This window comes from Argiope bruennichi, chromosome 4 (assembly GCF_947563725.1).
Source record: "Argiope bruennichi chromosome 4, qqArgBrue1.1, whole genome shotgun sequence".
Lineage (NCBI taxonomy): Eukaryota > Metazoa > Arthropoda > Arachnida > Araneae > Araneidae > Argiope > Argiope bruennichi.
Window position 1 is genome coordinate 111,527,179 of NC_079154.1, and position 27,721 is coordinate 111,554,899.

General features: G+C 30.6%; 1 protein-coding gene across 3 annotated transcripts; it reads right to left on the reverse strand.

Annotated features, from left to right (window-relative positions):
* Positions 1–10,825: 10,825 nt before the first annotated feature.
* Positions 10,826–24,489, reverse strand: LOC129966832 (alpha-tocopherol transfer protein-like). 3 transcript variants are annotated; one of them, XM_056081416.1, is made up of 7 exons: positions 24,395–24,489; positions 23,329–23,382; positions 20,623–20,789; positions 15,911–16,156; positions 13,581–13,774; positions 13,184–13,294; positions 10,826–11,021 (listed from the first exon to the last, which is right to left on the reverse strand). In XM_056081416.1, the coding sequence occupies exons 3-7, from the start codon at positions 20,783–20,785 to the stop codon at positions 10,854–10,856; spliced, it is 882 nt and encodes a 293-aa protein (XP_055937391.1). In that variant the 5' UTR covers positions 20,786–20,789; positions 23,329–23,382; positions 24,395–24,489; the 3' UTR covers positions 10,826–10,853. The 3 variants fall into 3 exon arrangements, with proteins under 3 accessions (XP_055937391.1, XP_055937390.1, XP_055937392.1); XM_056081415.1 differs by lacking the exon at positions 23,329–23,382; XM_056081417.1 differs by lacking the exons at positions 13,184–13,294; positions 23,329–23,382.
* Between the last annotated feature and the right edge of the window lie 3,232 nt (positions 24,490–27,721).

Below are 27,721 nucleotides of genomic sequence, written 5' to 3' on the forward strand. Positions count from 1 at the left end.
GGAAAAGCAAAACTGCGTAACAAACGCATACATCAGCCATGATATCAAACACGGTAACGAGCTAGATGGACGAAATTTGGTAAATGGTGTTACGAATAATGTCAAATATTATACTAAATCTGTCTAAAAGTTAAAGCTCCAGCGCACGGTCTTTTAGTATATTTAAAATTCTGCAAGATAAATAGATGAATTTAGTGGAAATCTTTATTTTAAAATTGTATATCTATGTCAAATTTCCTGTCTAATCAATAAAAAGAAAAAAATATTTAAAATGGCATATTCCATTTCATATATGTGATTGGAAATGTAACACAAAGTTTAAAATAATCCTTAATTATATGAGAATGACCCAGAAAGAACACTACCGCTTGATTTCCTTTTCTCTCTCATTCTCTCTTTCTTTTTTCTTTAAAAAACAAACAAATTCAATTTCAAATTCTCATTCTCACTTTTCATGAAAGAATTTTCAATAAGTATCACCAGCTCAAGCGCTCTGGGGAAGAAAGGATTACTTTGGTGACTTTTTAGATAAATATTTTTAAGGGGATTATTTCTCTAAAACAATTTTAATGTCAATTTTAAATAATTGCTGTCTGTTTTAAGAAGAACAAAGATATCTTTATAAGTGAAATATGTAATAAATTATTGTAAAAAAAACATAAAAATAAAAGTAAATTCTTCTAAAATATTAAAAAAATTATGAAAAATAAAAATCTTTTTAGTATCTGACTTGAAACTTAAATGTAGAAAGTCTCAAAATACCGTTTAAAAACTAAAAATATAAGTCAGATACATAGAAAAAGTCATTTTTGCAATAGAATATATAGTCGAAAATACAAAGCGATGATTGGCTTAACATTCTTCCATGTGAATAATATAAAAGAAGACGAAATATCAGACAAAATGTGAACATAAATTTAATTTGTGCAATAGTAATTAACTCAAAATGGCATAAAAGTGCAGAATCAGGAATAACATGACACCCAACATGACAGAATACAATGTTATTATGTATGTAGTGTAAATACATATTAATATATGTTATGACACATTATCGAAAACAGCCCTTTAGAACATTTAGAGAAAATGTTTAAAGTACTTGCTGTCTGAGGTGATATGATATTGTTATTCCTACAAGTTGTTATTCGACGTTTTTACTTAACTAATTTTGCAATTTTGAGGCAAAAAAGTAAAAAAAAATTATTAAAAAAATTTGGCATTATATACATATTGTTACGAATCTGTGATGCGGCTTCCCAGCACAGTTGGCTCCATGGAAGGTCCCAGAGCCTGGCGACAAACTTGGCGACCATTTGGCGACTTGGCGACGAATTTGGCGACTTTGGCGCCAAAATAGATTATACCCGAATTTTCCCGATCCGTCCAGTAGGAACGGAGATACGCCTCGAACGTTCCTGATTGGTTGAGAGGCTTCTAATCCCGCCTCCTGAGACGTATAAAAGGAGCTGCAGCTGCCGGGGAGTGGTGGGGATCCAGTAGTGGTAGAGTAGTCGGAAGCGAAAGCGACAGAGTAGAGTCGTCGGGATCGACGGGGAAGAACGAGTCTTCCAGAGAGAGAGAGTAGTCGTGGACCAGTGGAGTCGTCGGGGTCGGAACCGACGGTGAAGAACTGGCCTTCCAGAGATAAGCGGAGCAGCGACGGAGTGAAGCTAGTGCTGAACTAAGTTGTGTGCTACTGTCTGCAGTAGAATCTATTGTATGCTGCACGTCTCGGCTGAAGATAATCGTCTTCTGTGCTGTATTTAGTTGTCGTCTTTGTGCTGTCCTGTGTGTCTTCGCCTAAATAAACGTCGTTGTTTTATTTTCTACTGCCGCCTGGTGATTGAGCGTTCTTCACACCATATAACTTCCACTATCCAAACGAACCCCGGAAAATTCCGTAACAATATATATATTCTTCTTTTATAAGATACTGTTGAAACGTTTGTATTGATAGCGTGATATGTTAGATCAGATTTCTATCATCATTTCAGTTTTAGTTGCAAAAAAGTTGTATTTACCTTACGCATTTTGTTCCAAGATTATGACGAAATCTAAAATTTGCATAAAAACGAATGCAGCAGTGCAATAAAACAGTTATAGATCAATGCAACCAAGTTGCGCAATAATGCAAATTATTGTTAAAAATATTAATTCATAAAGGAAGATAAATTAAAATTTGATGCTTTTGAGAAGTACATGATGTTTCCAAATTATATAATGAAATATGCATTATTTTCGGCATGTTAAATTTGTCTTGTGAATAAAGTATGAAATTTTTGCTGAACACTTTGTCGTTGCTTAGCGACATACTGTAAATTTTAACACCGTTGCTTGTTGCATAACATATAATGACTTTTGAAACCCTATTAGTTAATGAAAATCTGGCTGCAAATTTTTATGAGCCATCCATATACAATAATTTATGCTTTTTTCAATAGGGAATGAATTCAATTATTTTCATGAAATATCCATTGAAATTTCACAATGAACTATTTTATGTTGTTAGTGTTGCACATCCTCAAGAACAGTAGAGATATATCAAATTAACGAAATTGTGCACCCTGAAGAAGCCCAATACTAAAAGGCTATTCTATAAATATAATTATCAATAATTGCTATTGAGAAAGATTACCATTTTCTCCTCTTGTTAAAAATCTAAGTAAGTCCAAAGTATGAATAACGTTGTATCAATTAATACATATGTGAGTGTACCGTTTTTGATATTGCATGAACTTGGTACTGCTGTACTTCAAAAAAATATTTAATGAATTCAATTATCTTCTTGAGATATCTATTGAAATTTCATTATAGGCTACTTCATAATTATATACCCCAATAATTTCGAGCAATAATTGGGGAAAATAACCATAGTTCTCTTGTTAAGCAAGTTAGAGAATGAGTAACATTGTATCAACTAATGCAGAATGTGAGTGTACTTTTTTTGATATTGCATGAACTTAATACTACTGTGCTTCATCAAAAACATTTAATGAATTCAATTATCTTCTTGAGATATCTATTGAAATTTCATTATAAGCTACTTCATAAATATATACCCCAATAATTTCGAGCAATAATTGGGGAAAATAACCATAGTTCTCTTGTTAAGCAAGTTAGAGAATGAGTAACATTGTATCAACTAATGCAGAATGTGAGTGTACTTTTTTTGATATTGCATGAACTTAATACTACTGTGCTTCATCAAAAACATTTAATGAATTCAATTATCTTCTTGAGATATCTATTGAAATTTCATTATAAGCTACTTCATAAATATATACCCCAATAATTTCGAGCAATAATTGGGGAAAATAACCATAGTTCTCTTGTTAAGCAAGTTAGAGAATGAGTAACATTGTATCAACTAATGCAGAATGTGAGTGTACTTTTTTTGATATTGCATGAACTTAATACTACTGTGGTTTATCAAAAACATTTAATGAATTCAATTATCTTCTTGAGATATCTATTGAAATTTCTTTGTAAGCTATTTCATAAATATATACAGCAATAATTTCTATTGGAAAACGTTATCATAGTTCTCCTCTTGTTAAAAATTTAAGTAAGTTACGGAATGAATAACATTGTATCAACTAATGCATGTGTGAGTGTACCTTTTTTGATATTGCATGAACTTAGCATTACTATGCTTCGTCAAAAACATTTAAAGTGGCTTTTCTTCCTAGAATTTGCAGAAATCCATGCCTTTTGTATATACTTGGCTTCGGTTTTCGTTGTTTATGGTGTTGAAAACGATGATTTTAAAATAGGATGCCTGTTTACGGTCATAGATGTTCTGTCCATAGCTTTATGGTTTTCTCTTTTAAAACGAAAGAAAGATCTTATTTATTTGATTAGCAAGCTGAAAATTCAAGAAGAAATAAAAAGTCCGAAGAAAAAAATAGTGCGAATTATCAATTGGCTCGTGATTATAAATTCTATAACACCTCTATTTCTGTCCATAATTCAAGTTTACATAACTTTTGACTCTTCATTAGATTGCTTTACATATGGATACACCAACTTAAATAAAAAGATGCTTCTATTTCTGCGTATAATAGGTCTTTACGCATATTATATCATATTTATGAAGTCCCCACTGTTAATTGTATTTTGTCTTTGTGTTCTTATTCATCGATGCGGCCTTCTCCTTCATGAATATAATTTAAAATGGAAATCTTTAAACTCTTTTTCAAACACCAATATGTTTTTCAGGAAATATTTCATTTTTTTTACAAGTAATTCGTTTACTACGAAATGCATTACAAGTTCATTTGTTCATCAGTCTTCTCACGGGTTTCCTGTCTATTTATGTGGCCATAGAATACGGTTTAAACGAATCTGATAACTATTCAGGCATTCACATTGTAGAGGCAATACCTAACGCTGTGACGGGAATTTTTATTTTGTGTTCAGTTACCATTTGCAGTTCGAAAATTCCGGAATACATGTCTGCCATAAAAGAAAGAGCAGAATCTTTAATGTATCAAAACACCATCAATAAAGTATTTGATACAGATGCATTCATTCTGATAAAAATGATAGCGAAAAATGATGTCATTTATCTTTCAGCTCTTCAGTTATTTAATTTGAATAGACAGTTTTTACTTTCAGCATTTGGAGCACTTTTCACTTATGGAATTCTTGATTCTAATATTCACATAAGTTAATAATAAATTTGGAAAATGTGTGCTAAAATACTGGCATTGCATTCTGAATAATAAAGGACGCTATATTATTTTATCAGGACGCTATACTAAACCTTTACATTTGAATTGATTAAAAAGATTTTCAGAACATGTATCAGCCTAATGAAAATCTACAGCACATTTTCATTCTTGCCTGGTATCTATAATCTGAATATTTGCAGTGATTTATTGAATCATGGCCCAGTTTTGTTATCCTCTTACATGAAGAAACAGCAACAGTTTTTACTATATTATTAGTCAATTTGGTTCAACTATGCCTTATTAATAATAAAGCATTTGTTCTCATTATAATATAAGAGAATGAGAATTTAATCTAAATGCAAAATATATTTCAGATATTGTCAATAATGTTTTGAATCAACTATGTGTTTGTAGCATCAGCTTATTGCCTCCTGTATCGAATTCCTAATCTAAATAAAGCATTAATACATCATTCTAAATATAAACGATTTAGAATTTAATCTGAATGTAAAATACATTTCAAATATTGCCTTTATACATTTCGATATATAATTACATAATACATTATAATATATATATATATATATATATATATATATATATATATATATATATATATATATATATATATGGGGGGGGGCTGCGGATGTGGGAAATGGTAGATGAAGAGATGTGGGAAACGTATATAAATATATTGCAAAGCCTTTGTGTATAAATAATTTAAAAATCAGAAAAGAATTCGCACATTGGCACGGATCACGTTAAAGAAAATTTAGAATTAGATAGAATTGAAGTCATTTATTTTAAAATTTAAAAGAGAGAGCCTCTATATTTGCTATACAAAAGAAAATTTATTATAACCTCGTTATTAATGAGCCTCCACTTACCCCGACAAGCAAATTGTTCATAATATATATTTTAGAAAGTCAATTATTTCAAAAATCAATTATTTACGGCGTTCAGCTGTTTCATTGAGCGATGCCTCCAGCAATGGAAGTGAGACACGAATTCTTTTAAAAAACTATTTTGAGCAGAAAAAGAGAGGTCATTGAGGTTTTATATGCCAAAATAAATTTGCATGCAAACACGTTTTTTTTCCTTTCTGAAAAAAAGCGTCTTTGAAAATTGCGTAAATGAATGAATTATTTTTTAATTATTTGGGAAATAATTTATTTAGGAAATAGTATAGAAAAAATTGCTTTATTAGAAGAAAAAGTTCCTTTATTAGAGGTCAGCACAAGTCTCATTTTGTCTAAAGATAACCAATATACTCAGTCAGATAAGCAAACCCTACTTTAGCATGAAACTTTCTACGACTTTCAAAAACTAATTGAATTCCAAAAATTTGTAGATATTTACATGATAATTTTGCATTTACTAAATGCATAAAAAGAGCAAGGTACAATTCAGCTTATTTACAAAATAGAAGCATGAATAGTTCTCTGTTTTGCAAATATAAGGATTTCTGTCTGTGTAATAAATTATCGCTACAAATCTATAAATTATTATTCATAATTTTGTAAATACATTTTAACTTATTAATTAATTTTGGGAAATCCAGCTAACAGAGTCTAAAATATTCATAGACTTTTCAATACCATTTATTGGAAATATTATGAGAAATACTGGAAATGAGTTTTTAAGAAACATTTCACTGAATATACTTATATTACAACATTATATCTTTTATGAATCATGTATTTTTATATATTTTCTAAAATATAATTGGTAATATATTTCAGATAAATACAATGCGTTGCTGAATACTCATTAGATTAATAGAAAAAATGTATGATGATTTAAAATCCATTCTCATACATATTTGTGATTTATTTAATGATACTTTGTATGCATTAAAGTGAAAATATAAGTTCTTATTACCACCATGCTCAGTAATCAGTGATTCCGATTAATATTCGTGTGGCTACTTGCATAATTATGCAACAAACCAGAGACAGAGCCACAAACAGAAAACATCTAAAGATGCCAATGAACCATCCAAAAGGACCGATGTTTTGATTTGTTGATATTTCAATAGTAATTAACAGATGTTTTCTTTCCAATATATATTCCAATATGATTCCAATTAATATTGGTGTGATTTCTTGTATAATTATGCAACAAACCAGAGACAGAGCCACAAACAGAAAACATCTAAAGATGCCAATCAACCATCAAAAAGGACCGATGTTTTGATTGGTTGATATTTCAATAGTAATTAACAGATGTTTTCTTTCCAATATATATTCCAATATGATTCCAATTAATATTGCTGTGATTTCTTGTATAATTATGCAACAAACCAGAGACAGAGCCACAAACAGAAAGCATCTAAAGATGCCAATGAACCATCAAAAAGGACCGATGTTTTGATTGGTTGATATTTCAATAGTAATTAACAGATGTTTTCTTTCCAATATATATTATTGTTCTCAAAACATTTCAGTGATCTTTGAATCACTTGTCACACGAGAGCATAAATTAATATTCCATAAGTGAACACAGTTCCGAAAGAGGAGAGCAGAAATCCCTTTTTTAGATCAACTAATCCCCAAGCTGATAAATGAATAATATTTTTCCTTTCTATTCTGTAGAGAAGAAAAAGAGCCTTTTCTCCATATAAAGCACAGCAGCATCTACTGTTGTCTACTAAGTCCTCTGCTATTTTCTTTATTTCTGCCAAATATTCCGATATCCTAGAACTGTATAATGTAAGCGAAGACAAAATTAACAATCCAGTCAGGAATTTAGAAGCCAAAGCAACGTAAAAAATATTAAATCGGGGATCGAAATGCATTAGTCTGTATGTGATGCCAATGTAAAAGATTAAAAATCCATCGATCAGAATCAGAAAAAGTGGAACTGATAATATAGTTTTTAAACGATTGATAAGTGGTATTATTTTAAAATAACGTTCCAGAATGCTAATGTTATCCGTAGAGGAGTTATAAGGACTCACACATTTTAAGTCGACAATATATCGCGAAAGCAGGTTTCCAAAGCTATTCAAAAGCATGCAAAATGACAAGATGACAGTTAAAGGATATCTCATGTATATCACATAATATGCGTAAACACCTATAAACCACAATAAAATACTTTTACTCTTCATAAGGCCTTCATGTCCAAGATAGAAAAAGTATAGCTCATGTTCCATACCATCAGAAGTTGTATAAATATGCAAAAAAGAGAAAACCCATGCTGATAAGTAATTTGAGCACAATAAGAATTTCACAGTTATCATTCGATTTTTACTAATATAATCTTGATTCTTAGATTCTAGATTTCTTAAGGAACATATGAGTTTATATATGTTTTTCTTTTGTTGTGTCAGTGACAACCATAAAGTGAAAAGTAAAACGACAGTGAATAAGTAACTGATTGCTAAATTCCATATATGATGATCTATGGCAAATTTAACATACGCTAATGCCATATACAGTCCAACAATAAATAATTCCATTGCATTTATAAATGACAAATAAGTGATAAACTTTTGACAACATGGATTCATGTCTATTCTAAACACTTCTTGAATAATCCAAACAGGAACATCTATCGCAAACCTAGAATTCGTATATATGCTCATATTTCTAGAAGAATAGGCGAATTTACACGTCTGCAATTTCTAGGCTAATGTTTAAGAGCTCAGAATGGTTTCTCTATAATCTTCAAATACGGTTATTTGAGGAATATATTAATGCCTAGAATATAGTGATACCTAGAATTTGATTCTTAATACAAAATTATTTTATGAAACATGTTATACTGAAATCAAAATGTTTAAAAGATTATGAACTTTAAAATAATGTGAGAAATCACTTAAAAAAACATTTGAATATAAGTTAGGCAATTCATGGAGATATGAGGAGAAAATATATATCATTTTACTTTCATATATAACATATGAATGTCCGTTTCTTTATTTTTTAAACATTTCATATCGGATATTTCATGAAAATCCATTCATATTTCAAAATACAAGCGAAAGGATTAACATAAATTCTAAAAGAACTAGAATCTTCTACCAATGAAATTTTAAACCATTTTCCGAGCCTGAAGCAAATTTTATCGTGTATCTTAGACATTTCCAATTATCAAAAAAAATCGATTAATTTTCTGTTGCATTGAATAGAATAACTATCTCTTAAGAGAAAATAACTGGAATATCTAAAAATATAAAAATAAAATTCACTCTTTTTTTTTTTTAATATCGTATACAAACCTAATCTAATCATATAATAAGTGACTTATATTTTTCCATCTATACTTTTAAGAATAAACATGATTATATTTTCAAAAGTATTACTTCACTATCCATTGAGGCAGTTTGTTTTTAAATCAATCTTATTAAATGAATAATTTAATTCTTTCTGTAAAATGAAAAGCAGTTTATAAAATTGGTTTTCTCTAGAATAGATCAGTTACATTGTATCGAAAATGAAAATGAAGTTCAGAGTACACTAATCCATCACTGCCACTTTAATTTTGACTGGAAATCGATAAAAATTGATTAATCGATGGCCATTGAATTCTTCAATAAAACTACATGGTGTTCATTAATTATTGTCGGGGTTTCCGTACCTCATAACTTTCGAATAAAAACTATTACGCAAAAACCGATTACGTATTCGTAAATTACAACTCAAAGAATTTTATTAATGATATTAAAGTGTAAAGCTTGCACAATTTGCAGTTTGTAGGCATTCAGTTGAAGGCGATTATGTATTCGTAAATTACAACTCAAAGAATTATGATTACGTAAATTACAACTCAAAGAATTATATATTCGTAAATTACAACTCAAAGAATTATGAATACGTAAATTACAACTCAAAGAATTATGTATTCGTAAAGTACAACTCAAAGTACACCAAAAATCAAGGTTTTTTTTTTTTTTTTTTTTTTTTTTTTACTATTACTAAACTAAAATCTAAGAAAATTTTTAAAGGTCCTTTTGAAAAATTTTCATTTTTTCATTTTTTTTTTTTTTTTCAAATTTCAAGCTTTTTGCGGCACCTTAAGATAATGTAATATTGCAACCAAATTTTTAAAAATTTTTTTAACCTAAAAGGCAACTTTTCCACACTATTACCAAACTAAAATCTTAAAAAAAATTACGGCAGTTTTCATTCCACCTTAATGTGCATGTCTCAAAATGTTTCGTTAACTATAGTTCACTATTAGATTGTATGTATCGTCTTCTAATTAGAACAGTAGCGTAGGTAAATAAATATATGAAGATAAAGATTAAAATTTAATCTTTTCTTGCTATTTCAAAATGTAAAAAAAGGGGGTTTTAATGTTCAGCTTTTAACATTTCAAGCCTATGTTCTGATTCTTCTATTTATCTTTCTCACACTGTGTTAAATCATTTGACATAAAAATGGTAGCCAACAAATATACATAAAAGTTGGAAAAAACTTATATATTAACTTGTTTGAAATCTACGATTGCTTATCAAATATTATGGCAAAATAAATTTCAGTAGCTTTAGATGTAATTTGGATGTCTTAAATGTTCTCGGACCTGCTGTGCTTGACATCAAATTATAGAAATCTCTCTTTTTCTGATCATTTTTTTTATTTTTAAAAGGTTACAAAAGAGTAATAAATTGGCCTTTAGGGATAAATGGAATGAATTCAGCCGACTATAACTTCACATCTAATGTTTTTTTTTTTTGTCAAATGAATAAAAAAATTTTCATTGTCGAGTAAATTAGATTTAACACTTAATTCCCGATTAATTTTTGCATTTCGGTTGCTTCTCTTTATGTTTCTAATTATATTTATATTTATGGGCTTATTAATGTAAATTATTTAGGTCTATCTATTGCCTGACACAATTAAAAATGCATATTTTTTTTAAACCCAACCACTGGAAAATCACAACTTTTAATTGAAAAGAAGATAATATAAAAAGTAGTTAGTAGCGATTAACAATCTTATTTAAACTATAAAGTAAAATGATATTACAAACAGTTTTACACAACGATTCTTTGTTTGTACATGTAACAAATATGTATTTATATATTATATACGTATTTGTTTGTACATGTAACAAATTTGTTTGTACATGTAACAAATTTGTTTGTACATGTAACAAATATGTATTTATATATTATATACGTATTTGTTTGTACATGTAACAAATACTCCCTCTAAAAGAGGGGGCGGAATTTCAGTAAAAATTCGGCTGTCCACCTATGGTGAAGTTTTTTTGTTCTCTATTTATGCGTCTGATCCATTCTTGGGAATCGATGTTCTGGATTTCCCCTCCATATTCGGCAGGTAGTATAGAGGGTGAAAAATAGTCACATAGTCTCTTAGGGTCTGAAAGAAAGTGAACCTAATTGGAAAGAAAATATTAAGGTTAAGTTCTAGCTGTTTTTCCTTTTTTTATAGCAAACATAAATGTTAAACATACAGGATATCCTAAGAATTCTAAATCTTTTACTCACTGAGGGATTATAAGTTGGATTTATAATCTTCAAAATTATTTTCTTTTACCGAGTTATAAAAATTATAATAACAAACTGGCTACTCTGCCCCGCCGGAAGGCACATAGAAAAACTTTCAATGATCGGATTGCCGCAACGGCAACACTGGTAGGAACTGTGGTTGAGTTCTAAGGGCCATCACCGACCACGGTACAACCCTTCCCTAAAGAAGTATGTCCCATCATCGATTTGAGGAGCCAGACCCACCCCCTTTTGTAGTACCCACAAGGGTGGCGAGAACCAACCTTCATACCGGAAGCTTCTCATCCTCAATTATGAGGTGCCGCCCCACTATGTGGGACATTATAAAAATTATAAATAAGAAATAAAGATTCAATCTCTCTATATAAAGTTATTACATTAATGTGAAATATAAGTAATATATACTCTGTTGTAAGTATTGCAAATAAAACTACAATTCAAAGTTGTGCTTCATTTCCAAATGTCATATATTCATTAAGAAGTTCTTAAACATCAGACAATATCAAATTAATTGCCTTACCCCATAGGAAAGCAATATTACAAATTTGTAATAATACGAATTAAATTCAAAGCAATATTATATTGTGTTATAAAATCATTAAAAAGAAATTATAATGGATTCTAGAAAGCTCGAATGCAAATTATTATAGGAATCGCAGACAACAGACAGAGGCTGCAACATCATCTTTAGTTATAATAAAGATGAATATGTGTTTGTGGGTTTGTTATTGGCGCACTACGGGCTAGACCGTTTGACCTAGAGTTATCACATTTGGCACATATAAAATTTGTATATTGGAAATGGGCATCTAGGATTGCGGTCTTTGAAATTTTAATTAAAATTTTAATTTATTAATATAAATTTTGGGGTTTTTTTTGTCTTGCTGTATTTTGAAAAAAAATTTAGTGTTAAAATTGCTGGTATTTTTTTAATTTTTTCAATTTACAATCCGCATTTATTTCTATTTATTTTAATTTTTCAAAATGATAAAACATGCAAAATAATGAAATTAAATTTTTATTCTTAATACAAATCAATATTGACAAAGCCAATTTCAGGGAAGAAAGGTACGTATTTTTTTAATTCTGAGAAAAATCTATAGAAATCCTTGTCTTTTAATGGTATAAGGACCAATACTAATCGAGCTGTTCTGTAAAAGTTTAAAATTTATATTGAAAATACAGGGTGTTCATTAATTATTGTCGGGGTTTCCGTACCACATAATTTTCGAATAAAAAATATTGCGCAAAAACCGATTACATATTCGTAAAGTACAACTCGAAGAATTTTATTAATGATATTAAAGTGTAAAGCTTGCACAATTTGCACTTTGTAGGCATTCGGCTGAAGGCGATTCTTTGAGTTGTACTTTACGAATACATAATTCTTTGAGTTGTAATTTGCATATTCATAATTCTTTCAGTTGTAATTTACGTATTCATAATTCTTTGAGTTGTAATTTACGAATACCTAATTCTTTGAGTTGTAATTTACGTATTCATAATTCTTTGAGTTGTAATTTACGAATACCTAATTCTTTGAGTTGTAATTTAACGTATTCATAATTCTTTGAGTTGTAATTTATGAATACATAATCGCCTTCAGCTGAATGCCTACAAAGTGCAAATTGTGCAAGCTTTACACTTTAATATCATTAATAAAATTCTTTGAGTTGTAATTTACGAATACGTAATCGGCTTTTGCGTAATATTTTTTATTCGAAAGTTATGAGGTACGGAAACCCCGACAATAATTAATGAACACTCTATACTATTAATACGAAGAAAAATGCCACATTTTACATTGTTTAAAGTTGGAAATTAGGTTGCATTGATAAAAAAGATTAGAAATAGCAGAACATATCCATTCTTAGTTAAATTAGCTTATTTAAACTAACAGCTATTAAAATTGTTTCATAAATTTCAGAGAATTTACTCAAATTATTACGCATTACACATTTCTAATATAAACTGTGTGTGTTGCTTTTGTTGTGAGAACGTATTATTTTGTATTTTGCATCGTACTTACTCTGTTTCTTAATTTTTGTGACAGAAATGGCTTTACTAATTTCCAGACTGTATTCAGGACAATCGTTTCATTGATTATATGCACGTCCCTATGTCTAGCGGGAATACAATTCTGTTAAAAAAAAGAGTTGATTATTATCAAACCAAATAAAATGTACTCCTATTTTCACTTGCTTAATTGGAGCTAATGTAAAGTTTTTTGCGTACAAAAAGACATAAATAGAATAATGGATCATTTAATGCAATTACATGGTAAAATCTCGTTTGGACCGGTATAGTAGTAAAAGGGTTAATTTAAAAATTTTAATTTTTTAAGAAAAAATAAAACTTTATTTTATAAACAATGTAAATGGAATAAAATTATTTAAGATTTCAAACATATCAGCAGTTCATCTTACCATTGGTATGTGATTTATCAGATATAATTTGTCATTTAAAATATTCCGAAGATGCTGAAAGGAAGTTCCCTTGAAATCATAAATTGTCTTAATTCCATTGATCTGAGTCATTGGATCACGGAACAACTGCAAGTGCGTTGCTGCTATAATTTTCAGAATGTCTGTAAACTTCATCTCGTTAGTATCCCATTTTCCTGTTACAAAAAAAAAATGTGTATTATTTTTTAAATGACTGAATAACGATTTCAACAGAACAGAATATTTAACAATAGTGTTTGAATAATTTAAGTGTTCTCTGAATCAAATTCTCTGAATTCAAATGGGAGATTACATTCAAATTCTTTTAAAAAGGGGGGGGGTGATTATGAATGTTCTCTGGGGTACATTCCACGAATTGAAACTTCGCTGGATGTTTGCACATTATGGAATGTTGTGGTTGTTATGTAAACCATCATCTTTTTATCTAATATTCTTCAGCATTAGGTCCTGATAATAATCTCAGGAAAATAATGGATAATTACTACAAAATGTCTGACAACCTTGAATGGATAAATGCAGAACAGCTTGGCAGAGGGCAGGATCATTTTGGATTCTATTCATGCCAAAAATAATTATCATACATTTATGGAATGTTGTGGGTGTTATGTAAACCATCATCTTATGGAATGTTGTGGGTGTTATGTAAACCATCAATTTTTTTATCTAATATTCTTCTGCATTAGGTCCTGATAATAATCTTAGGAAAATAATGGATAATTACTACAAAATGTTTCACAACCTTGAATGGATAAATGCAGAACAGCTTGGCAGAGGATAGAATCATTTTGGATTCTATTCATGCCAAAAATAATTATCTTACATTTATGGAATGTTGTGGGTGTTATGTAAACCATCATCTTATGGAATGTTGTGGGTGTTATGTAAACCATCAATTTTTTTATCTAATATTCTTCTGCATTAGGTCCTGATAATAATCTTAGGAAAATAATGGATAATTACTACAAAATGTTTCACAACCTTGAATGGATAAATGCAGAACAGCTTGGCAGAGGGTAGTATCATTTTGGGTTCTATTCATGCCCAAAATAATTATCATACATTTTTAGATTGAATTTTTCTATCTACAAAGTAACATTAGGACATTATGAAGTGATTTTTGACATTGTGAAATCTTGTTTTATTCGATAAATATTCACAGTAAAGCAGAAACACCTCAAAAGATTCCGTTCAATGTTTTATCTACGTGTTTCTCTGATTTCAAAAAATGGAAAGTTTCTTCTGTTGGGAATTGTATAATGTCTATCAGTCATTCTACTTCATTATGCTATATTTTATTTCTTCTTGCCTAATTTCCTTTTTTTTTTTTGTTACTTCATCAAAAGTTTCTTGATTGATAAGCTGACAATCCTTTTTATACAGAATCCACTTATTATAAAATGGATTTTGACATTATACGGTACATATAAAAATAAATGTCGCAGTAATTACACCATAAAACATTGTACGTTTTAGGTTACTCTTGGATACTCAGGCTGGGGTGACCTAATTGTAAGATCTCATCTCCAGGAGTGGGGGTTTTCAGATTCCAGACCCGATTTCACCAAATCTGAAAGCGGGCCACGTGCACGCTAAATCCGTCGGGGCCAAATGCCCTCCCGCTGGTGCGGTGTCGGTGTTTGAATAGGCGAATGGAAGCTCCGGTATCCTCCTCATCATCTGACCGCGGTTCAAAATTACGAGTTTAGTTATATTAACGTCCCGTTGTAAAGCAAAGCTAGGGCTATTTAGGGACGGACCCTTTTGAACCACGGTCAGATGACGAGTATGACACTTGAGTTTGCACCCCCCTCCACACTACACCAGCGGGAGGATGTTTGGCCTGACGGATTTGGCGTGCAACAGACCCTTTTACACGACGGTTCTTTATTGAAATCTCGAACCTGAAATCTAACGGCTCGAACCTGACCCTAACGACTCACGAGCCGAGATCTTACCACTAGGCCACCGCGGCCGCTCAATACGAGATCCATCCCAAAACAGCCCTAGCATTATTTTGAAACGGGACATTAATATAACTGAACACTATTAAATGCGATTCCCTTTTTGGCTTGTTACGCTAATGATGCTAAAATGAAGCATCTTAATTAATGTTAAGAAAGGGAGGCTAAAAAATTAAATTTGGATCATTTAGAAAAAAAGAGTATAGATATAGATTGATGCTATTTATTCAGTGGATAATTACTACAAATATAGTAAACATATAGTAAACGTACAATCTTTTTATATAATAATGCTTGGAAACTATTAATGAAAAATTAAAAATTATTTACCAATTCGAAAGAGGATTACTGGGCATCCATCGGGGCATCTTTCTGGTAAAAGAGCGCAGAAACTGGTAGATATTTTTGACGAAAAATAGTCATCAGGAATACCTTTGAACAGAAAACCTTCTTTATTCCATAAGTCAACATAGTTTTGAATATGCTTCAACGACTTTTTGACGTCATATTTGTTGACTCTCAAATAATGCACCAAAAAATCCCTTTCAAATTCAGTGCCACTCGTTTTTGGATTTCCTATTAAATAAATTGAAAGATTAGAAAATTAAAAATAGAAGAACCAAAATTAAGTTAATCTAAACTGTCAGATTGTTTTAATGTTTATGTTGGCATGGATAGATGAAATGATAAAAATGAGACTAAAACATGAGAAAATTTAATGCAATCATTTTGTATGCATATTTTCTTTTAGCATTTAATTTAGTTGTTTTATATTCTTTTTATAGTTTACATAAATTGAAATTTTATTAAGGGCATCAACAATGCAACTGAATGAATAAAGAGTTTTGACAAGATATAACAGTTTATAAATTTATTATTTGTAAAATAGTAAATTATAAAAAATAAATTTAAAAATTTCAAATATGTGTAGAAAAAATTTGATAACGAATAAAAACAAAATGCACTCTTTCACAATATATGTTTTCTGTAAATTGCTCGTGTGCTTTAATTTCTTTAAAAAATAAAACATCAAGTAATGGTCCTGTTGATTAACCCTTTAAAACGCCATTTTTTTAGTCATATAATATTATTATAGAATACCATATTTTCTGTCATAGTATTATTATATTTTTATAGTCATAATATATTATATATATACATAACAAGTCATAGTATATTAGGAAATAATATCATATCATATTATTTCTAGTTATAGTATAATACATTCTAATCATAATATAGTCATAGTATTATAGTCATAGTATATGTAGTATTTCTAGCCATAGTATATAGTATATTTTCTAGTCATAATATACACCATATTTAATATTCAAAGTATATTAAAATATTTTTAGGATTAAGACTGGATTAAGGAAAGGGATTCATTTAACTTATTAAATAAATTTAATTTGATTAATTAATTCATTGTGTAAGTTAATAATTAAGTAGCAAATCAAGACAAACCAGTTAATGTGAGATACGGAACTGGAGCATTTAAGTTTCTGTCTTATTGAAAAAATTGTCACAACTTATACCAACCTACATATCTTTACACAAATATTGATGAATTTGGTGGGAAGCATACTTCCCACAGCTCAAGAAGGGGTTAAGACAGGAATTCGTAAAAGTTTTAATAAATTAAGAATCAACTAAAATATTCACTTTCTTCCTCAATGAATTGAGAGCATATTATCCCTCAAGAACCAGTTTTACTTCTCTTTAAAATTCAAAAGAATTAGTTTTTCAGTGATACCTATATTATTTCGACTCAATTTTGTTTCCTCTTATTTTAATAATTTTTTAATCAACAAACAGAATTCAATGATCAATGTCTTTATTATTATGATGTAATTCAAACTTATATCATTATTTCTTGACATTTTTTAATGGCGTGCTTTTGCCAATGTAGACGGAATTAAATGTCCTTCATTTTACATTAATTCTAAAGCTGAATTTTCATTCTTTTTTGATTGTCATTGTTTTTAGACAAATATTCTTCCTACAAACTGCGTATGTAAAAAAAAATTACTTTCTATTAATTCCTTTATTAAGTCCATTTCTTTTAAGTCAAACAATAATAAGACGGCTGAATCTGCTCTAAAATATTATTATTACGATATTTTGGATTAGATACTGGAATTTATTACCTACTATTTCCTTTATACAAAAAGCTGCGTGATTTTAAAATTGATAATGCACATTAAGATGCGTATCTTTTAAACTGTTATGCGTTTTCTTCACTATTTCCTTTTCAAAAATGTGTTTTTACTGACAGTATGAATAGATGAATTACATTTCCTTGTATACGATCTTATCTTGACTTTTGTTCTCTTGAAGTAATAATTAGTATTTTCCTCGAAGAATGAATTATATTTTCAATTTACCAATGTATGATCGACATGTAATGTATTTGTTATTTATCAACTGATCAAAAGTTAAATAACTAACTTCTCTGAGATTCACTTATAATCACTTTAAATATAGTTTTAATTAAAAATTTCGGCATACGTTGGTAAAATGAAAATATCATTTTTTCTAACAACACTATGGATATGTTTTAACTTAATGTCAGTTGAAATTATTTATTCTTTTTTCAATAAATGCAACACATTGCAAGCCAAGACTGTCTCTACGAACGTTTCTCATCTACCTCTAAAGCCACAGTAGCCCTTAATCGGTTCACTACTATCTGCTTTAGGTGTTTTTCAACATTATCAAGCTATTTAGTGGGTGGCCTTCAACTTCGTCGTTTTCTCTATGTTCTAGGGCCGCGGTGGCCTGGTGGTAAGGTCTCGGCTTCGGAGCCGGAGGGTTTCAGGTTCGAGACCCGATTCCACCGAAGAACCGTCGTGTAAGGGGGGTCTGTTGCGCGCTAAATCCGTCATGACCAAACGACCTCCCGCTGGTGTTGTGTGGAGAGGGGGGTGCCATCTCAGGTGTCGTCCTCGTCATTTGACCGCGGTTCAAAATGACGAGGTCCGTCCCAAAATAGCCCTAGTGTTGCTTCAAACAGGACGTTAATATAACTAAAATAATCTAAATTCTCTATGTTCTAAATAAGCTGTTTTTTTTTAGTAATAAATACATCATCATACCTAAATATATGATCCAATCGTCTCATATTGCATGCTTTTACTATTTTGACTACGTCGGATCACCATATTTTTTTTATAAATTTCGTCACTATATACAATTTTTCACGCTTTATTTTATTTAATTTGTCTGAAGAATTTCTTTCTTTTAAAAATCTCCAACATATTCTCTTTTTTTTTAAGTATCTAACATTAACTCCCGTAGAGAACAACAAATCTTATCAAAGTTTAAAAAAAATTTAAATTTGTTTTTATGCTGAATTATTTGATATCAATTGGTTCCTAAGTCCATACAAATATCTACTCTATTTTTATTTTATATCGATTTGGCAAATAGAAAAAAAAATTACTTAGCGTTACGTTCTCAAATTTACCAATCAAATTACTTAGAATCTGCCTGAAAGAAAATAAGCTGAATAATTCTTTCCATTTTACTCTTTGTTTTTTTTTTTCAATGGTGTTATACTATTTATTTGTTCTAGTAGCAAGTATCACTTTTTTCAAAATTTTACAACGCATGTTTTCTTTTTATTGTTTTTTAATATTCATAGCAATCCTTTGTAAAAATTTGAGATATTTCGTGTTGTTTGATTAGAGAGAAAAATCTTAATTTTTTAGAAAATTGAATTTGGAATTATTTTTATGATTTCACTTCCTTGTATTCACAATTCAAATCCAAAAATGAAAATCTACTTCCAGTTTTCAGGTCTCCTCAAATCCGGCAGGCAAATTATTGTAATTTAGTAAGTCGGTATTAGAACACAGTAACTCAATAATTCAACAAGCTATAGATATGAAATTTGGTATAGATATCTACCAGAATTTTAAACTTTGCACGAAGTCGAAAATAATGACAAAAATAATTAAATGTAAGTCAATTAATACTTTTAATACAAGTAAAATTTCATTAAAAATATAATAATTTTAATAAACCAGCAAGAGAATTCCTTACGAAACTTACCCGCCTACTCTAATAAATGAGCTTTTTTTACCATATCTATTTTCGAACAATAAATATCAAATAACTTATTAGAAAATGACATTTAACGATTAATCGCTCAATTGCAATTAATACATACACTCAAGAAAATTAAATGCGCATTTTAAATGCATTTCTTTCGGATTGATTAAAACAAAATATGACACAGTTCTACACGTGTAGTCACAAAAATCATTTGCCCAATTTCAGGTATTTAAGTAAATGCATTTTTTAATTATTGAGTTTGTATGCTTGTGAAAATAAAAAAAACGACATATAATCTATCTCCCTGATGCTTAGATGTTAAATCCGGTACCAATTTTTATTCATCTAGCTGTCTTCATTTTACGGTTACAGTCTAAACTCATATTCGAACACTCGGACAGGCTGACTTCCTCTTAATTGAATTCGTCCAAAATGTGTCAGAAATATACAAATTTGAGGTAGAAACCATACATCGCATTTCATCTGTCTAGCTCAAAACGTATCTGAGCCATTGGAATTTCGGGAATCCAAATATATGTGTTTCTATTGAATACAACCATGATGTCTGCAAGCTAATTTACAATTTTAAACCATGTTGAATCCACAGATATCGTTAAAGTCTGCCATCTGACTCTCCGACCCGCCACGAAGGCACACGGATTTAAACCATAAAAATGAATGACCGGACCGCCGCAACAGCAACACTGGCGGGAATTGTGGTTGAGTCCTAAGGCCCATCACCGGCCACAATAAGACCTTCCCCGAAGGAAGTACGTCCCGTCATCGATGGGAGGAGTCAGATCCCCCACCTATTTGTGTATCCTCCAGGGTGGCGAGATCCAACCACCATGGCGGAAGCATCTCATCCTCATTTCGAGGTGCCTCCCCGGATGTAAAATTGAGATAAAGGGAAAGATGTTTTAATCAATTTAAAATACTGTAATGAGGAAAAAGAGAAAGCAGATTTTTAAGAACACTTGAAACACCTTTGAGATAGTTGACGAGCTCTCCAAGTGCACATTCTTTGGTTTCTGGAATTTCGCGCAACTCATCAGTGCACTTCTTAATCACAAAATCAGGTAGGCTGTTGTTTGTAAAAGGGAGTACCCGTGTGTCTTTCACCGCTTCTTGATGCAGCTTGGAAGACATAGCTCTATATGAAGAAAAGAAAATCTAATTGTAATATCATATTATAATTTTGAAAAAAACATACATGAATTAGGTGATAACAATTTTTATTTGGAGGTTGTTGTTTCTTATGGCCCTTGCCATGGACAAGCCCGCTGTTACTAAGACAGCGATTTTAAGGCGGTGGAGGAACGTCTCTTGCTTTTTTTAGTAGCTCCAACCAGGGCCAACAGTAGGACTTCGCTTCGTACGCATCACTCATTCGCTTGCACAACTCCTTTTCACATTCACCTTTCACACATCTCACAGAAAGAACAACCATGCCCACACCGGGACTCGAACCCAGGGCGCCCAGATCACGTGGAAGACGCGCTACCCCTATGCCAGGACGCCGGCTTATCTGGAGGAAAATCTACTATAAAATACTACGAGAGGTGATCCAAAAAAGTTCACAAGCAGCAGCATTTTGAAAATAGAAATTGTAGATGGGAATATTGTTACCCAGAGTGGAGACAGATGGCGCTAGTTGTCTTTGACCGGACGTTCGAGCAGATAATGCTAGTACTGAGATCTGAAACAGCTAAAGTAATGGCAAGACGTCGAGAGAAGTGGTCTCACACAGAGGTGCGAGCCGTGATACGATTTCTATGGGCCAAGAATGTGTCCCCATCGAACATTCACAGACAAATCGCTGAAGTGTACGGGGGCGAAGCTATGAGTAGACAACAGGTGGCGAAATGGTGTCATTCTTTTGAAGCGGGCAGTGAGAGTGCTGGAAACGTTTAGATGGGAGTTCTGGAGCCACCCCTATTCAGCCCCGATTTGGATCCCATTGACTATTTCCTTTCCCCGGCATTGAAGAAACACTTATCTGAAACAAGGTTCATATCAGATGGTGATGTTCAAAAAGGTGCCGGGAACTGTCTCAATAGCGAGGGTCCTTATTATTGCCATGACGGGTTAAAACAAATTGGTCCAGCGGAGTGATAAATACCTCAACAGGTTTGATGATTATGTTAAGAAGTGACCGCCACAAATGTCTCTTAATTACCATCTGTATCCTGTGTCTATTGTTGATAAAGCATTTTTACTTTGCCTTGTAAACTTTTTTTTGGATCAATTTAATTCAAAGTAAATCCGAGATTAAATACAATATCGGATGATAATAGATTTTTATACTTACAATTTTATTAGTCTTCTATTTTTAAGAAAGAAATCGGCTAAATTTTCTTGCTTTTTAGCTTTGAAAAAAACTATTTCTTTTTTGTAAAATTTGCGATTGATTTTTTTAATAAAATGTTAAAATTATTAAGAGTGGGTTATCAATCATTGAATAACAAAAATTATATTATATTATTATTATTTTTACTTATATGGTTGAAATGTATCAACGTTTTTCTACTTAGTTTAAATATGATTATTTTACGAATCGCACATTAGTCTTAAAAATTAACCATTTCACAGCTATAACCTATATCGCACAGTTTGACGGCATTCTGAAAAATGATTGATTTTATGGAAAATTTGAGAAACAATAATACACGGCTTTGATTATTTTTATGAATACTGCGAAATTAGTAGATATTCAAATGAGATATGAAACAGCAACACCTTACTGAAATCCTTATAAAACAATAGGTCTGTGAAAAAATCAGTTAATACCCAAATGTGTGAATTCTGTGAAGAGGAAAATGATTTTCCAAATGTTTTTACACAAGTTCCCGAAAATTGACCTAGATAATAAACCTTGCTTTTTCAAGTTGCATCAGTTAAGTTGCAAATTCACGTATTCATTGTAATGTAATATCGGAGGCGCAAACAAAATTTGCAAATTATTTTACATTTAACTTGCAACGGATGCCTCATCAAATTATTCTAGCACTTTATAATGAAGAAATTATTTTCATTTTTAAACCCTCTGGAATAAACAATTCAACCTCAAGGACTATATAAAATAACTTAAAGCAATTAATAACAATATGCAAAAATTATTCCGATAAAAAATTTATTTTCATCACAGCAAATTGAAAAAATAATTTCACAATGCACTCAAAATAACAATCATGATAAAAATCGTATTCAAATAAATTTTAATTCTACTGCTATTTAAGGTTAAATAAATCTATTTCAAACTCATTAATCAATCCAGATAGATGATTGATTAATTTAACAAACCTCTTCAAAACGTTGGATCGACGATTTGGTGATAAGTTGATAGATCAATTTCCTTCATAAAATCTGATTTCACTGGGTTTCGATTGCTTTTCCTCGTTTGTCATGCTTAAAATCTCCTTTAAGATTTTCTTTTCATTTTTATGCAATAACCTCCATTTATCATTCAAATAAAAATGATTATTTTCGGAAAATAAGATTTTTATTTTTTGCGTTATGAAAAAAAGAAATTCTTCAATCTGTGCTTCCAAGTAACTCAACTAGTCAGTTTATATTTCAAGTAAACTGCAGTAAAAAAATGTCTTTATAAACCTTACTAAAATATTTAAAGCGCTCAAAAGTAGAATTTTCATAAATGTTTTGATTATAATTTTTTTATTACGTTAACTTACCTAGATGGCCTTTTCTTCTCTAGCTTTTGATTCAGGTTTCTTCTTTAAAGTATTCTATCAGATAATCCAGAGCAAAATAAAACAAATTTATTAATTTAAGGATACGGCGAATTGATTTATCACTACTATGATGGAAAATAATCATTTTTTGAATGCTGTTTGTTATTTCCTTACCGCTATAAGCAATTTTAAAATAATAATAAGTGAAAAAAAGTAAATAAATCAAGAAATAAATTTTTAAGTAAAATGCAACAATTAAAAGACAAGCCGATTTTTAAAATGTCGCCAAAAGGCAAAAATTAAAGAATAGTGGCAAACGATAAATTTAATTATGAATTTATTCGAAAATTTTATGATGTACGAATACTTTTGTGGCACGCTTTATAACTGATTTTTAGCATTTTCATTTTTATTTAAAAACCGTAATAAAATAAAATTGGATTTTTTCCCCAGACATCAAGAATTAACGTGGAGATGAAATAAAAACAAACCACCAGTTTTTATGTTTGAATTCAATTTATGGCTACAGCACGTTTTTTTTTTACATTTTAAAAGTTTAAGAACACTTTTCGGAGTTACTGTAGATAAAATAGTTTTACATTAGGTTTTGGCTTTATTAAAATAAAGAATTGACTTTCTTTGCAAGGGATTACTTTGAATCTAAAATCAGAGAATGCATCAGTATTTTACTGCGAAAAAATTAATAAGATGAAGAAAATTTTTTAAAAAGTAAATATGCAACAATTAAAAGACAAACCGATTTTTACAATGTCACCAAAAGGCAAAAATTAAAGAATAGTGGCAAACGATAAAAGTAAATTATATTTAGAAAAAAAAAGTAAAACTTTTGCGTAAGAATGTAAGATGCGTTTTTTTAAAAATATTGTCTAAAGTACCTTCTGCTACTTTATTCTTTCGTTGAAAAAAAGGGGAAAAAATTCATTATGTATTTTACTACATTAAATATTGGTTACAATATCGTGAAAAACATCTGTTTTATTAAAAAAATATTGAGAAATGATAAAATTTAGACATTAACGTTTCTATATAGTAAAAAAACTCTTACCTCAGAGAATACTACTTTGAAGATATTAGCTCATCAGACTAGCTGAAAGTATAATTTGAAATAAAGGAAACGAGTACAAGAATCGTAAGCTGAACATCAAGTATATGAAAATTACGTCGTTATTTTAATGAAAGTTTTGCAATTTCATTGTTTCGGTTGAAGAAACACGACAATTTATTCAAAGTACCACGTGGTAGGAAAGAGACTTTATTTCAAAAAGAAGAATTAGTGTTAATAAAGAGTTCGATTTAACATTTAAATATTCGGTATTCCATTTATCCACAACATTTTTCTTCCTTACTTTATACGAAATATACAGAAAGTATTGTAACTTTGAACTCAAGATTTTGACGAAACTGCCTGTTCTCCAAATCCGAAAAACGTTTTTTTTTTTATTTGTTTGCATTGCGTCGGTTTAAAAAAGCACTTTAAAAAATCTTTGAGCTAGATAGTGGCAATTTGGTATATGGAATTACGACAAAATTTTTAGATTTCTATCCAATTTGGAATGAAATTCATTTACAAGAAATTTCACCCTGCTGGCTATGCTCAATAAATACAAAACGCTAAGATTAGTGCTCAGTTTAGCATCTAAAATATAGATTGTTATAAAATTTTGAATTAAATAGGTTTAAAGTTTGACCGTCTGTCAAGTAGTACTTTCGCATTCATGTAAATAAACTCAATCCGTCATGAGCTCAGTCTTCAAATCGATGAAATTCGGCACGTTATCTTGTGTTTTCACCTGTAGTTTCGTTTCCAATTTTGATGTAATCACACAGATTACTCTGCCCGCTTATCTCCAACCCCCCCCCCCCGTAAACACACGGAAAAAACTGAATGACCGGACCACCACGACAGCAACACTAGTGGGAACTATGGTTGAGTCCTAAGGGCCCTACCGATCACGCGCACAACCCTTTCCTTGGGAAGTAAGTTGGAACTCTTTCCTTGGAAGTCATTGATGGGAGGTAGCACCCCCACCTCTTTCTGTACCGACCACGGCGGCAGAAGCCAACCATCATACCGGAAGTGTCTCGTCTCATTTTTGAGGTGCTTCCCCCCCCCCCCACGGGAGTAAATTTTAGTGTAAATCGGCTGACAGAATAGTTTCTCAAGATATATTTCTCGCGCTAAATTCTATAAAAACGCTATATTCACTCTATGATCGATATTTCGTAACTATCACTCACTAATGCGATGCAAGTTATTTGTAGCCATTTTCCTAATCTGCAATTTTATGTAGAGGAAAGAGGATGAGAATTTTATTGGAGTGTATTCGAAAAAGTTTCGAGAAAAGTACTTTCACTTGTCTTTTTTTATTAATGGATTTTGATACTATCTCAGCAAATTTGGACATATGAAAAAAAGTTACTGAATTAATATTTGTCAGCCTTAAGCATTTATTACTGAAGTGCACCCAATTCGCATGATAGTTTAATTTAGTTATATTCACAACCCGTTGTAAAGCAACACTAGGGCTATTTTGGGACGGACCTCGTAATTTTGAACCACGGTCAGATAACGAGGACGACACCTGAGCTGGCACCCCCCCCATATAACTTCCACTATCCAAACGAACCCCGGAAATTTCGTAACACTATCATTAACCAATGCATGTAAGAAACTCTCTAGCGTTAAAAGTTTATTAGAGAATATGCGAGAAAAGTTTGAGAAGATCACTTCCTCAGGTTTAAACATGGTATATAATAAAGAAAAGAAATAAAAATTTCAGTTTCAGTTTTGAAAAAAAAAAAAAATTAACATTTTTACAATGAATTCTCAATTCTAAAAATGAAATGTATTTTACCCTGCTTTATTTAACCTTTAATATCAGATGTTTCCATACTTTCATATAGGCAATAATCGTCCATTGGACATAACATTGATTGTGGTAGTACAATTTTTACACAAACAACGATCCCAGAATGCTGGAAAAACTTAAAATACATCAACAAAAACCTTACGTTTGAAGAAAAGAACTGGCCACTCGCTCTGATCTCAATACAACGCTCTCTTTCTTCTTATTTCCAGTATTTTCTGGCTTGATTTGGTTATATCGAAGTCCCGTTTGAAGCAACACTAGGGCTATTTTGGGACGGACCTCGTAATTTTGAACCACGGTCAGATAACGAGGACGACACCTGAGCTGGCACCCCCCCCCCTCCACACCACACCACACCAACGGGAGGACGTTTGGTCAGGACGGATTTAACGTGCAAGAGACCCCCTTACACGACGGTTCTTCGGTGGAATCGGATCACGAACCTGAAACCCTCAAGTTGCCATGACAAATTATGTTTCAAATTTATTTATTTATTATCTAATACGACAGAGTATACAATAAAACAGACCGCCAATTTCTCTGTTAGATAAGAAGAAAAAGGTTTTCATGAATGCTTTATGAATACTTCTATTCGATGATAAATTATGTTTCAAATTTATGTATTTATTATCTAATACGATAGAGTATACAATAAAACAGACCGCCAATTTCTCTGTTAGATAAAAAGAAAGAGATTTTCATGAATGCTTTATTTGCATTTTTTAGAAATTATCAACAGTGAATTAAACATTTTGTCTTATTGTCAAATTCTCTTATTTATGAACCAATTATAAAGTTCAAAGCAGTCGATGATTGATTGGAATTGATAGTAATTTTATCGACTGCAATTTTCGAATTAGTATCGCGCAAGTATTTCAAGTATTTCAAATCTTTCAAATTTCATTCTTTCAGTGCTAAAACATATTCATTTAAGCATAAGTGTTAGAGAGTTCTGTTCTTCTACTAATAATTCACATCTTAAAACTTAGCATTAAAACTTTAGTTACTCCATCTGTTAATGTAATTCAAAAAAAATGTTGTCAAATTATATCCAAGATTCTAATCTATTATAGTTCCTTTACACAAAATTATGCTTGTTAATCTTGAATTTAATTCATCTCAATAAAGCAAAAAAGCGCTGTCCTAGTTTGAATTCTGCATTTTAAAGATTTCAAATATTATATAAAGTTATTTTGCTTTATTAGCAATAATTCCAAAATATATTTGACAACAACAGATAACGAATCAAATTTCAGTCAAATAAAATACACACATAAAAACTTAACTGTTTAAAACTTAATACTTTTGTGTATATAATTTTCAGCTATAATTTTTGCCACAGTTTTCAGTAAAATTTCTTCGCAAATTATAATCCTAAAAGACTGCAATGTATTTAGTACTCAATGTAATCGTACTAAATGGATGGAAATTGTAAAAGGTAACTTAATACAGATTTTTTAATGAGTTCTCAACCAATGTTGAATATACTATGAAATATATAT